Source organism: Molothrus aeneus, chromosome 5 (genome assembly GCF_037042795.1).
Source record: "Molothrus aeneus isolate 106 chromosome 5, BPBGC_Maene_1.0, whole genome shotgun sequence".
In the NCBI taxonomy this organism is placed as follows: Eukaryota; Metazoa; Chordata; class Aves; order Passeriformes; family Icteridae; genus Molothrus; species Molothrus aeneus.
The window spans coordinates 11,731,879-11,744,166 of NC_089650.1; the positions used below are offsets into that span (position 1 = coordinate 11,731,879).

Consider the following 12,288-nt stretch of genomic DNA (forward strand, 5'->3'; position numbering starts at 1 on the left):
GAAATAAGAATATAGTATTGTCTAGAACAGGAAATATTATTACTGTATTTGGGAACAGCAGAGTCATTAATATGCAAAAGGTGTGCTCAGGACTGAGCTGGAGCTTTGGGGTTTTTCCCTTGGCAGTAGGAGCATGTATTTATGGTTTTAAACAGAAGGGGATTAGCTTAATCCATTATTGCTGATCCAGAATGAATAAAATTGAGAGATCTGTGAATTTCCTTTTGCTTGCTGTGCAAGTTGATATATGGGTTTTAAAAGTTTAAAATGTTTTCTTTGGAAAGAGTCCTTTCTGTTTGAAATGAGTGTTTCCAGAACACATTTATGTTCAGAAGAGAAATTATCATAAGATCCAAATTAGCTCTGCTACAGTTTTTCTTCATGATAGGGTATAATGGCTCAGATCAGTAGTCCTGCAGGATCAATTCTGTCTGCTTAATTTAAGCAGGCACTGAATCACTGTGCTGCTTTAACACACAGGTGTTTTCTCAAAGGAAAGGCTTTATTATAATAAATATTATTAAAAATAAATATTTATATTTACATGGGTACAATATACAGTGAATTGGCTTCTTTGTTGTGAACATGCCCACAGTGGACCCATACACTTTAATAATCCAACTGCCCTTGGTGTGTAATATATGGTTCTTTATTATCACTACAATTTCTCACTATAAGGTTAGAAGATCCTTTAATTAGCCAAAAAACAGATTTTTTTGTGCATATGCATAGCTCACCTTACCAGCCTGAAGGAATAAATACCTTCATCTGCTGAGGGCAGTGTAGCTAACACTGAAGCCTGAGATACCAAGTGGTAACAACTGGAGTTCAGCTGAAGGTTTCTAGGGAAAGCAGACCTGGGGCAGGCAGCTTGGTGAAAAAAAAGATTAAAGCTGGTAAAGAGACTCCTGCTCGGTTGATCTTGGAGGGTCCCCAGGACAGGCCTGACCAGGAGATCTGTAGAAAGTGGTCACTTTTAAGAAGATGCACTTGGCAAAAGGGAAGTTTACCCTATTTTGGATTTTCTCAGCAAGAGTGGGCTGACATGGGGGCTGAACAACAGTTAGGTTGGCAGACATACTGGGGGAAGGAAAAATGAAGAAGGGTGCCAAAATACTTGTAGTTCTTGGCTGTCCTCTTCTGCACTGATAATGTAGTGCCAAAAGTGGAACACTTCATATCTAAAGAGAGAAACTCTTCCTGGATCATAAAATAATGATGAGGTTTGGCACTGTTTTTTTAACTTTGTGAGATGATATTAATACCTTCTCAGTTTCTCAAAGGCTTTTCCTTTACTAAGTTTTGTGGTGGCTAATTGGATTCTTTTCCACATACTGCTGATAGGAAAGGAAAGTTTGTGTTTACTTCTTTTTTCTTTTTTAAGGTTCCTTCATAATTGAAAACTTTAGATTCTCAGAATTAAAAATTCCAGCACTTATGAAGGGAAGTGCCATTTTTACTGCATGTGCTGAATGAGATATTGCAACAGGGGAAGAGAAGATCAATAAAACTGGTAGGCTCAGGGTCTTATTGTAGAAATCATGACAGGAAGAAGGATCTTATCTCTGTGAGCATTCCTCTGCTTCCCAGTTGACACCTCAGAACAGGACAAAGGCACAGGAAAAAGTTGGAGCATTACACGTAAAACTTGGAAGTCTTTCAGGGATGTTATGTTGAGTAGCAAATACCTGAGCAAATCAAACTTGTAGGTTTGTCTTGTTCACTTGCTTTAAAATTGCTGTGCATTAAAACTTCTAGAGGTGTCCTTCATGATGTCTTCTGTTGTTCAATTGTTCTGTTGTCCACTTTTCTATGTGGATATTTGGAAAGAAACTTACTAGGTCACAACCAGTGGCTTGTTAGTTGCACTACAAGTCCTACTTTTTCTGGCTTGAATTTAAACAGATGGATTTTGCTTACAGATAAGTGCTGGGGATGGGCAGTCCTGGGAGTTGCCTGTGCTCAGTGTTAACTGTGTGATCTGTGCTACATTTCCACAGGGTAGATTGTTCAATCTGTGGAAATGTGCACAGCTAGTTTTTTACTGCATTTGCCTTAATGAAAGTGTGTAGCAGTTCAAAGATATAAATGAATATTGTGAAAGATTGGTAGAACTGTTAAAGGGAAATATAAATTCAAGCTGTATTGAGAAATGGCTTATAGCTGACAGTGATGCAGTTTCTGTGTTCAGGGAACATATGTCCTAATGAATCTTGTATCATCACTCTAGCTGATGAGACAGTGCTTGGGCACTTGGTAATTCTTCAGTGGGCAACATATGAAATTGTGATCTAGTGGTATTGGAGGTTGTAACAGAGCCTGGGACTTCTTAAACCTCTGAGAGTTACAAGGTGCTCTATAAATTAATTTTATGTTTCAGGTGTACATGGCTAAAATCTCTCAGAAGCCCTCAAGCTGCAGGCAGTGGTGGGGTGGAAGAGGTGACTGGGACTGCGGAGTTTGGTGCTCAGCATGGGTAGGATGTGATCCTGGGTTTCTCACTCTGACTCTGTTGCAGGTGGAGAGGGAGAAGGCCATTCTCCTGGCCAACCTCCAGGAGTCTCAGACGCAACTGGAGCACACCAAGGGAGCCCTGACAGAGCAGCACGAGCGCGTGCACAGGCTCACGGAGCACGTCAATGCCATGAGGGGCCTGCAGAGCAACAAGGAGCTGAAGGTTGAGCTTGACTGTGAGAAGGGCCGAGATTCCGGCGAGGAGGCGCACGACTACGAAGTGGACATCAATGGCTTGGAGATCCTGGAATGTAAATACAAAGTAGCTGTTACTGAGGTGATAGACCTTAAAGCAGAAATCAAAGCCTTAAAGGAGAAATATAATAAGTATGTTGAAAACTACACTGAAGAGAAGGCCAAGTATGAGAGCAGAATCCAGACGTATGACGAGCAGGTGACAAGCCTGGAGAAGTCGACCAAGGAAAGCCAGGAAAAAATGGTCCACATGGAGAAGGAGTTACAAAGGATGACAAGCATAGCAAACGAAAACCACAATACCCTTAACACTGCCCAGGATGAGCTGGTGACGTTTAGTGAGGAGCTGGCTCAGCTCTACCACCACGTCTGCCTGTGCAACAACGAGACGCCCAACAGGGTCATGTTGGACTATTACAGGCAGAGCAGGGTCACCCGCAGCGGGAGCCTGAAGGGGCCCGATGACCCTCGAGGTCTCCTTTCCCCACGACTTGCCAGGCGGGGGGTGGCATCGCCCGTCGAAGCCAGGACCCCGACCGAGCAGGTGACGAAAGAGGCCGCGGAGCCCGGCAAGGAGCAGAGCCCCACAAAAACACCTTCCATTTCTCCTGTCATCACAGCCCCTCCTTCCTCCCCCGTCTCTGACACCAGTGACATCCGCAAGGAGCCTATGAACATCTACAACCTCAATGCCATAATAAGGGACCAAATCAAGCACTTGCAGAAGGCTGTGGACCGGTCGCTGCAGCTGTCGCGCCAGCGGGCCGCGGCCCGCGAGCTGGCGCCCATGATCGACAAGGACAAGGAGGCCTTAATGGAGGAGATCCTGAAGCTCAAGTCGCTCCTGAGTACAAAGCGAGAGCAGATCGCGACCTTGAGGGCGGTGCTGAAAGCCAACAAGCAGGTAAGGTGCTCCTAACACACTAACAGGAAAGTCTGTTATTTATACAGGTCACTTACAAGCTTTCCCAGGGGTATTTTGGAGGAGAGGTTTTACTCACAGGTTATTTAGCCTCTCACTCACTCACAGCAAGGGTACACCTTTGTTCCCTCCCCTCCCAGCCTCCTCTTTAAACTCCTCTTCAGTTCTGCTTTTCTCAGCACCCACCATTCACTCATCAGAGGTGTAACCAGGGACCAGCCCAGGCATGCTGCTGTTGTTACCACAAACTGTTGGTTGGAAAACAAAACAGAACATCCCTGGAGAGGCTCTCAGTTGTATGCTCTTCTATTTAGGAAAATAAAAATCTTCAAGGAATTATTTCAAGTTTTTTTTTTTTTTCAAATCTTAAGAGGAATTCATCCAACCACTTTATTTTTGATGTTTCACCAATGAAAAGAAGCCAAAAATTATAGTACTTCATATCAAATGCCAAAAGAAATCCATCTTATTGCTGTGTTTTTCAAAAGTACTGTCAATTTTCTTTGCATAGTATATCTACCAAGCCCTTGGCATCCATTAGATTCCAGGTTTGAAAACACTGTAAAGAAATCTAAATTTAAACATGCAAATAGTTTTATTTACTTTGATGCATCTCTGTTTGCCCAGAATTAAATCTGAATGCAAAAGGCTGCAGTGGCAGGGGTTTTGTTCTAGCTTGCCTGGCACTTTCCCCATCTGAAAACAGTGCAGTGATCACCACATGGGGGCTTGAATCCTGGTTAACAGCTTGGCACTCTGTTAGCTGCTGACAGTGATAGGATTTCAGTGTTAAAATTCCCAATAGTCAACTATTCTGAAGTTACACCAATCAATTAAACTTGAAATTGTATCTGTAACTGCATAGGGTACTGGGGATTTTTAAATTGCAGCCATATTTCATCATATATTGAGTCTTTTATAGTATTTACCCCCTCTCTGATACAACACGTGTTAAATATTAACTGAAGTAATTAAATGCCATCTCTAGCTAAGCAATAATAGCTCTGAGCAATTATATGTAGATTTTCCATGTAATTAAAATGTAATTTAGATGGAATTGATGTATGTGGGTATACATTCTGTGATTCCGAATTAAAGATTTTCCCCATTAGCACAGAGCTATCATTTATTTTTTGCTGCTGCCAGAAGATATATCTCAGTCTCACTCTTTTATTGCTGTCAGAAATAATGCATTATCCTAAGGCATGCTCACTGAAATGGAAAAGATAGATTTGCTGACTAAGGAGCTGCTATTAACTAATCTTTTATTTATTAGATAGCAGCATAGATATTGGTAACTATACAGCTGGGTACAGAAACTTGCAATACTTGTTCATGCAAACCTGATATCAGCTTCCTCAAACTTTCAAGCTAAAAGACATAATAATGTAAAGGGAAGGAGAAATTTAATGTTGGAGAGGGGAAGAGTCATTCATTATGTGCCAGCCTCAAGTGGTGGGTGTATCCCAGAACCCAAATTCATGTTTTGATTCATGTTCAAAAAAACAGGAGTTAAGATTTATTCTCTCGAGGTCTTCCCCTTCAAAAGAGTAAGTTTCTAAGCAGCAAAAGCTGGGGATGTTTTTCCCTTATGGAGCCCTTCCTTAGGTCTGGTATTTTGGACTTTACTAAAAACTTTAGTAAAAAAACATCCTTAACTAGGGAAACACAGTTGATATGTAGTGTTGGTCAGTAGTATTTGCAAATAAGCATTCTTATTTTATAAATAAATATTATTTAGAAATATTATTTTATTTTCACAAAGCTCTAGTCAGAAAAAGATAGCAAGATTTGGTGTAAGAAGGTGCCAACCTAAATCCATGAAAATGGATTATTAAATCAATAGCCCAAGAAAGCAAGGCACATAGATCTTGCTGGCTTGCTTGCTTACCTTGTCTTGATTTATGTATCCATTTGTTCATAGCCCAAATTACTGTGTCTGCACCTGAGTGGTGGAATAAACATTAACAATAGCAAAAAAGAGAAAGTAAAATCAAATTAATGATGCAGTAATTTTTAGGACTGGTTCAATAATGGGTTTGATTTTGATTTCTAATCAGAAAGCAAAGCTGCCTGTGAGCGGAACTTAACACCCTGAAGTTCTGATAGAAAGCTGATCAGTTGTTTTCATAGGTAAATAGTTTAATGAGGCAAAATTGAGTCAGCAAGACCTTCATGTCTGCATTAGTTAATAAACTGTGGTGTCTGCAGCTTCCATAACTGCAATACCCATGAAAGTCCTTCAGAAAAAAATACCTTGATAACCCCAGACATACAGAATTTTATCTATAAACTAATGCTGATACTATATGGACAGAACACAGTAGAATTTCTGCTGTGAAAGAGAGGCTTGATGAAAAGTCAAGGTACAACTTCTGCTCTAAAACTACAGGCTAGTTTTCTGCTTTTTGTGTGACATAAAAAGCCTACCAGTGTAGGACTTAATATTTATTAACAATTATTTTAAATTATCTGCTTCTCACGCTGCTGATAAAAAGTAAATGGGATACAAAGGTGTCTTAGAAAATGAAGTCTGTTCACAGAGTTCAGAGCAAAGATGGCAGCCTTTGGGCTGAGTTTGGGCAAACATCTCTTGTGTAAGGATACAGAGGAGGATGGAAGGGACCCTGTTAGTTCTGGCAGTGCTTGAGGTCCTGGGCTCAGGTGTGTGCTGACCTCAGCCATTTCACCTCCAGGGCTGGGCTTTGGGGATGGGGAGGGAGCTGAGCTCTGTGTGGTCCCCAGCTCTCTTTTCCTCACTGATATTTCACACCCTGCTGAAGTCCAGGCCTTGGAGCTCTCTGCTCCCTCCTGGCATTGCTGTCAATTCCAGGTGACTTCTTCTCCACAGTAAATGCACAGTGAGCCATCAATCTCAATCCCATGTCTGCAGGTGGCTGGCTCAGAGCCTGGGGACTTCACTTGCCCAGCTCCTCAGCGTGCCTGGTCTGACAAGAGAGTGTCATGAGCACCTCTGCTGTCTTATTGGATTATTTACTTCACTGAAGAATATTCATGCTTTTTTCCTGTGTTTTCATCTTTTTTCTTGTGCTCCCCATCTACTTGTGTGTTGTGAGATTGCATTTTTATGTGGAAAAAAATTCTCTGATTTTTTTGATTATTTTTTTTTTAACCACAGCTTTAAAAAATGCCAGGACCTGGCATCTGCTTCCTTATGGCACCCACCACTTGGAGATTAAGGCTCTTTTTTGTCCCATCCTTCCTTTCAGAGAATGCTCTGTATACACTGTTCTGGATTACCTAAATCTAGATTATCCTACTGGCACCAGGCATAACCAGGCATATATGGCTCAATGGGTACAATTTGGGGATTGGCTGAGATGGGGAACAAATAGAAATAATTTCAACAAGAGCTGGCCCTGGAGGAGTAACATGAAGCTGTGTCTTCAGTCCATTTTGTCCCTGTTAGTTTGGCACAGTGTGACAGTCCAGCTGAGGTGACCAGACGCTCTAAGTGTCTCTGGTAGATGGAGGCTGAGTTTCTCTTCTATCCCCTGTCTCCCTCTCCATTACATATTCAGGCTTCAGGGTGTTCTCAGGATTCAGGCAAGTTTCCTGTCTCTTCAGGCTCCCCAAATTTCCAAGAGAAGCTTCCTCAGCCTCTGCTCCCCTTCTTTGTTTTTCTAATAAACCTACTTTTTTTGTTTGTTTGTTTTATTTGCTTCTCTAGCAGAGCCCTTGTGCCCATTTGTTCTTCACTTAGGAGACTTTCAGGAAGGGAGATCCTCAAGCACCTTTGGCTGGTGCATGGAGAGACATGAAGTATTTCCCATAGGATTTGAAACTTATGCTTTGTTTTCTCTATGTTGTTTTATAGGAAACTTGAATAGGAAGAAAAAAATGTTAGAAGATTTGACACAGTCCTTCCTCTGTTACTTTTATTCACCAAGCAAACTATATTTTCATCTTCTAGTGTTGCACATCTGTTAACTTACCCTGGCATCCAAACTAAAACATGGGAATCATGGTCTGTCTGATCATTGTGCACAGTTTCAGTGATGTGTAAATTACTGTAATTTATGAGTGCACATTTTTGGTCACAGCTGAAAACAGACAAAAAGCTGATTATTTCTGCTTTATCCTGCTAAGACATAGGCTGGTGTTCACCATCCTACACTGCACCAAAGCATATATCAGCAAGGTTGAAAAAAGCAGAATTGATTTAAATAGATCCCTAAGTGATTGATAATTTTAACATGTATTGCTGATGACTTCAAATCTGGATTGGAAAAACACATCTATTTAAAATGATAGGTGGTTGCTACTGCCCTTTAAAAATCTGTTTTCTTAATGTAAATTGGTGTGAAAGTAAGAAAATATTATTGGTGAGTATGCAATTAAAAAAATTAATTATTTTAAAGCTGTTATTTAACAAGACACAAATGAATAAAGTTGTAATTTATAGGAGATTCTGATGTGCCCTTTTGTTAAGAGACCTTGTTAGTGGGAAATGTATTGAGTTTTGGAAAACTGGGTTTGAAATAGGTTTCCAGCTGTTTGGTCATTACCATCTTTTGTCCTGTTGCTGTTGCTAGTTACTTTAACCTAATGTTCTTCTCACCTTCTCTCCCCTGGTGGTGGCTCAAGAGCTCATAAGATCAACAGAGGAAATTGATTGCCTGTATGAATTGCTGCAACTTATGCACTAAATGAATTGCAAAAAACAACCATAACACCCTCTGAATAAATGTAAAAGGAAGCAACTTTTTCTTCATTTCATTCAAATGCAGTATTTTTAAATGTCTCAAGCAGCAGCAGGTATAAAGCCTCTATAAAACTATCTATTTTGAATAACTTCAAAATGATTCTAAATTCATAGGTAATGCAGAATGTTCAAGTCTTGAAGATATAAGACAAATGTAACTATTAAAAACGGTACAGTAGTAAATTAAAGGAATTTAATGGGTGAAATTGAAAAAAGAAAGAAGTGTGCAGCAAAAATTTAGGAATGGGAAAAATACAAAGATTTGCTTTCCTGTTAAATGAAAACTGTAATTTGCAATTTGTAATTTTTTTTCTTTTATTGCAAATTGTAATTTTTTCTTTTATTTTTTTTCTTTTTTTTTTCTTTTTTTTTTTTTTTTTTTTTTTTTTTTGTGGTTAAACCTGCTAAAATAATGCTGGTTTGCACAGCAGTGAACATTGCTAGTTTTCAGGCATAAATCAAGCTTCCAGGTCCTGGCCATCTCTGTGCCCAAGGAAAGCCTCAGCCAGCAGGAGGCTTGAGGCCAAATACAGTGGTTCACAACTTGGCTGCAGAGACTGAGCCTCATGTGCTCTGTGTCCTGTTTGCAAAGTGCCAGGGGACACACTTGGTTGTTTATTGCAGCTCAAACCAGGTGGTAGCAGCTCCTGTAGTAAGTTTACTCACTTGCCTGAGCCCTCCAAAAACAGCTCCACAGTTTTGCAGAGATACTTGAGGTTGCTGAGTTGTTGCCAGTTGCCATTGAAATGGGCTTTTTCCTTTCAGCTGCTTTCTCCTTTTCCTGCTTTCATGGAGTACAACTTAGAAGAAGTTGTTAAAGTGTGCAGTCCAGTGAAGATCAGGTTTAATTTCTTTTATTGTGTAAATGAAGGACATCAAAACCAAAATCAGGCATGGGATTTTAGCTGTTCTCAGATCTCTGTCTCATAAGCACATATCCTTGTTTGTATTTTCAGACAGCTGAAGTGGCACTGGCCAACTTGAAGAACAAATATGAAAATGAAAAAGCAATGGTGACTGAGACCATGACCAAGCTACGGAATGAACTCAAGGCTCTGAAAGAAGATGCAGCAACCTTCTCATCCTTGAGAGCAATGTTTGCAACCAGGTAAGGGAAAGGTGTCACCATCTGGGTCAGCACTGCAAACAAGTGTGTGCTAAGTGAGAACATACTTAGCTGTGTGTGTTGGGTGCTTAGGAGGATAGAGAAATTATTTTCTGCATGGTCAGGGGTTTCTTGGATGAAGGTGAATGAGTCCTAGAATGCACGCTGTGCAAAACTTGCAGGCTTTCAAGTGCTGCTGAGATGTGTGTCTTGGAAAATAAAGCTGAAGAATAGCAATGTCAATACAACCTTGAGTAAAGTGTTATAAATGACAGTATTTGCCTACAGAATATTTGCATTTATAGGGTTTTTTAAAGTGGAAATCAAATAGTGGATTTATGTGGCTGATTTTCCCATTCAGAAGTACGCAGTGATTTTGTCATGTAAAGCTGTCATATGGTTAATGATGATCTTCAGAACCCCACATTTTCATTACAGTGAGATTTATTACTTACCAGTAGTAAAATCTATTTAATCAACCAGCCTATGCTATAATCCAGTGCTAATAATTGTAAGGCCACTGTAATTTCCCACTCCAGCACAAATTCTTATTTTCTTCCACTGTCATGTTCAATTTATTATCTTCTCCTTCACAGGATAAAAGCTTCACTTACCTTCTGTAACATAGTTCCTGCTGGCAGGACAGTAATTAATCAACTTTCATCTTTCCTTCTCCCACATCTTCTTCAGAAGAGCTTTTGGTTTTACACAAAATCACAGAATCAACTAGGTTGGAAAATACTTCTGAGATTGAGTCTAGCCCATGACCCAACAAGACCTTGTGATCCAGACCATGGCACTGAGTCAAGTCCAGGCTTTCCTTAAACACCCCCAGGGATGTGATTCCACCACCTCCCTGGGCAGTTCACTCCAATGTCTGATAGCTCTTTTTGTGAAGAAATTCTTCCTAATGACCACCTAGACCTCCCCTGCCACAGCTTAAGACTGTCTTTTCATCTTAGCTGCTTTTTAAAAGGTTACCTACAAATCTTTTTTTTTTTTTTAAAGCTCTAGCATTTTAATAAATAAATTCTTATTTTGGAAATACAGAAATACTTTTTTCCTCCCTCTTCTGGTCAAACACAATACAGATTTCTTGTTTGTACCTTAGTCCATAAATGATATCTTTGTGCCTTCTGCCAACATCTCTTCAGTGCTGCTGGCAGTGACATCGCACCACTTCCAGCCTTCTAAGGTGCTTTTTTGCTTGGTGACAGTGGCAGCAGCAGCTGGGAGAAGTGGGAAGGAAGGAGAAAAGGGGCATTTATATGTCATGACATTGGTGCTGTGTACAAATTCATCATAGGTCCTTCGTCAGAGGAGCACGTGTAGCGACATAATGGAAACGAAGACCCAGCTCAGCAGGTGGTGTGAACCAAGGTAGCCTGATTGATTTCATTGGCATCTAAAGGTTTTCTTCCACAAAGGAGAGTTGTGTGTGTGTGTTGGAAATGCATGTGTTGACCTTTCTGTGCAAGCTCCTTACTCTAGGAGACACAGGAGTGTTCTAACTCTGTAAGAGCTCATGGAAGGCAGGTAACTCTGGAGCAGAGGAGTGGCCTCGTGAGCATGAAGCAAAACAAGGGTCCTGAATGAGCCATAAATCATCAATATATGAGGTAAAAGTAGTTTCCAAAGCTTTAGAAGTTAAAGGGAATGTTAGATTGTTGGTGTACTGAATGCTCCTTACACAATTTGGGCATCCTGAGTGCAGACTTCAGTTGAGTCTGCAACTGGAGATCCTGGAGCTGATGGGAGGCAGCAGCATTCCCTCCACGAGAATTAGGTTTCAGTGATGCCACTCATCCAGGTGTCTTTTCTAGATGTCTTGTGTGTAGGATGTAAAGAAACTTCTGTGCCTCTTCTATGAGCTATAAAAGGCGTCTCTGTGACCTGCTGAGTTACACATTTTTAGTTTAAAAATTTCTAATGTTAGTAGCAATAAATCCTGCCCCAAGAATTTACTGCTGTTGGTAAACTCCATGTAGTAGTGATTAAACACTCAATGTATGGCCTATGGGACATGTCCCTGCCCTTGACATCCTAAGTTTTGCCCAGTATTCTCTGAGCACAGTTATAAAAAATTATTCACTGCAAGGTCTTCCACATCATTATACTCCTATAGATTTTTCTGGTGTAAAATATTCATTTTTCTTCCCTAGCATGGAGTTTAATGGCCTTTATAATTAAATCAATCTTCCTAAATGGTGAAATCATTGACTCATTCCAAATAGTCCATTTGGAAGAGCATTTGTTTAAATGACAGAGAGTTGATATATTCTACAAGTCTTTTGAAGAGGAGAAATCTGTTTGAAAATACAAGGCTCTAAGATTTTTTTGCAGTAACATTAGATGCAGTAGCAACCCTCAGCATAAAAAAGCAATTGTTTAGTCTTTAGTTGAATAAAACACTGGTTTCCATGGTTATAGTGCATCACATGGTAATTATTCCTGAATTTGTACCATAGGGAGATCATCCTTCTGATAGTAGAGTTGTATTATAGATCTGAAAATGGTTGCTTATACTGTTTGATAGAACAATATCCTTTCTCTTTCCATAAAGCATCATTTTGGCCCCCAAGTGGATGTTCATCTGGTGTTGTATGGAACTGTGTATTTCCTTCCTCAAATACACTGGATAAAGGTCATAGCACATGTCCTAAGGAGAGCCACAGCATTTCTGTTTCTGGTCTGAACAGCAAAGTTCACACTTCCCTCCAAAGCTCCCCTGTGCAGAAAGCAGGAGCCTTCTTTTTCTGTGTTTTTCCTGAAACTTGTTCATCCTTCACTCCTTAAGCTCTTTTTTCAGTTCTTTGTCTCAGAAGT

The 12,288-nt window shown here is 40.3% G+C and overlaps 1 protein-coding gene across 8 annotated transcripts in view; it reads left to right on the forward strand.

Annotated features, from left to right (window-relative positions):
- BICD1 (BICD cargo adaptor 1) overlaps positions 1-12,288 on the forward strand; it is a 172,066-nt gene that overhangs the window by 129,333 nt on the left and 30,445 nt on the right. For all 8 annotated transcript variants that reach the window (XM_066549532.1, XM_066549533.1, XM_066549534.1 and 5 more), the window contains exons 5-6: positions 2,519-3,613; positions 9,314-9,465. In XM_066549532.1, the coding sequence (XP_066405629.1) occupies positions 2,519-3,613; positions 9,314-9,465 (1,247 nt within the window). The remainder of the gene's footprint in view (positions 1-2,518; positions 3,614-9,313; positions 9,466-12,288) is intronic.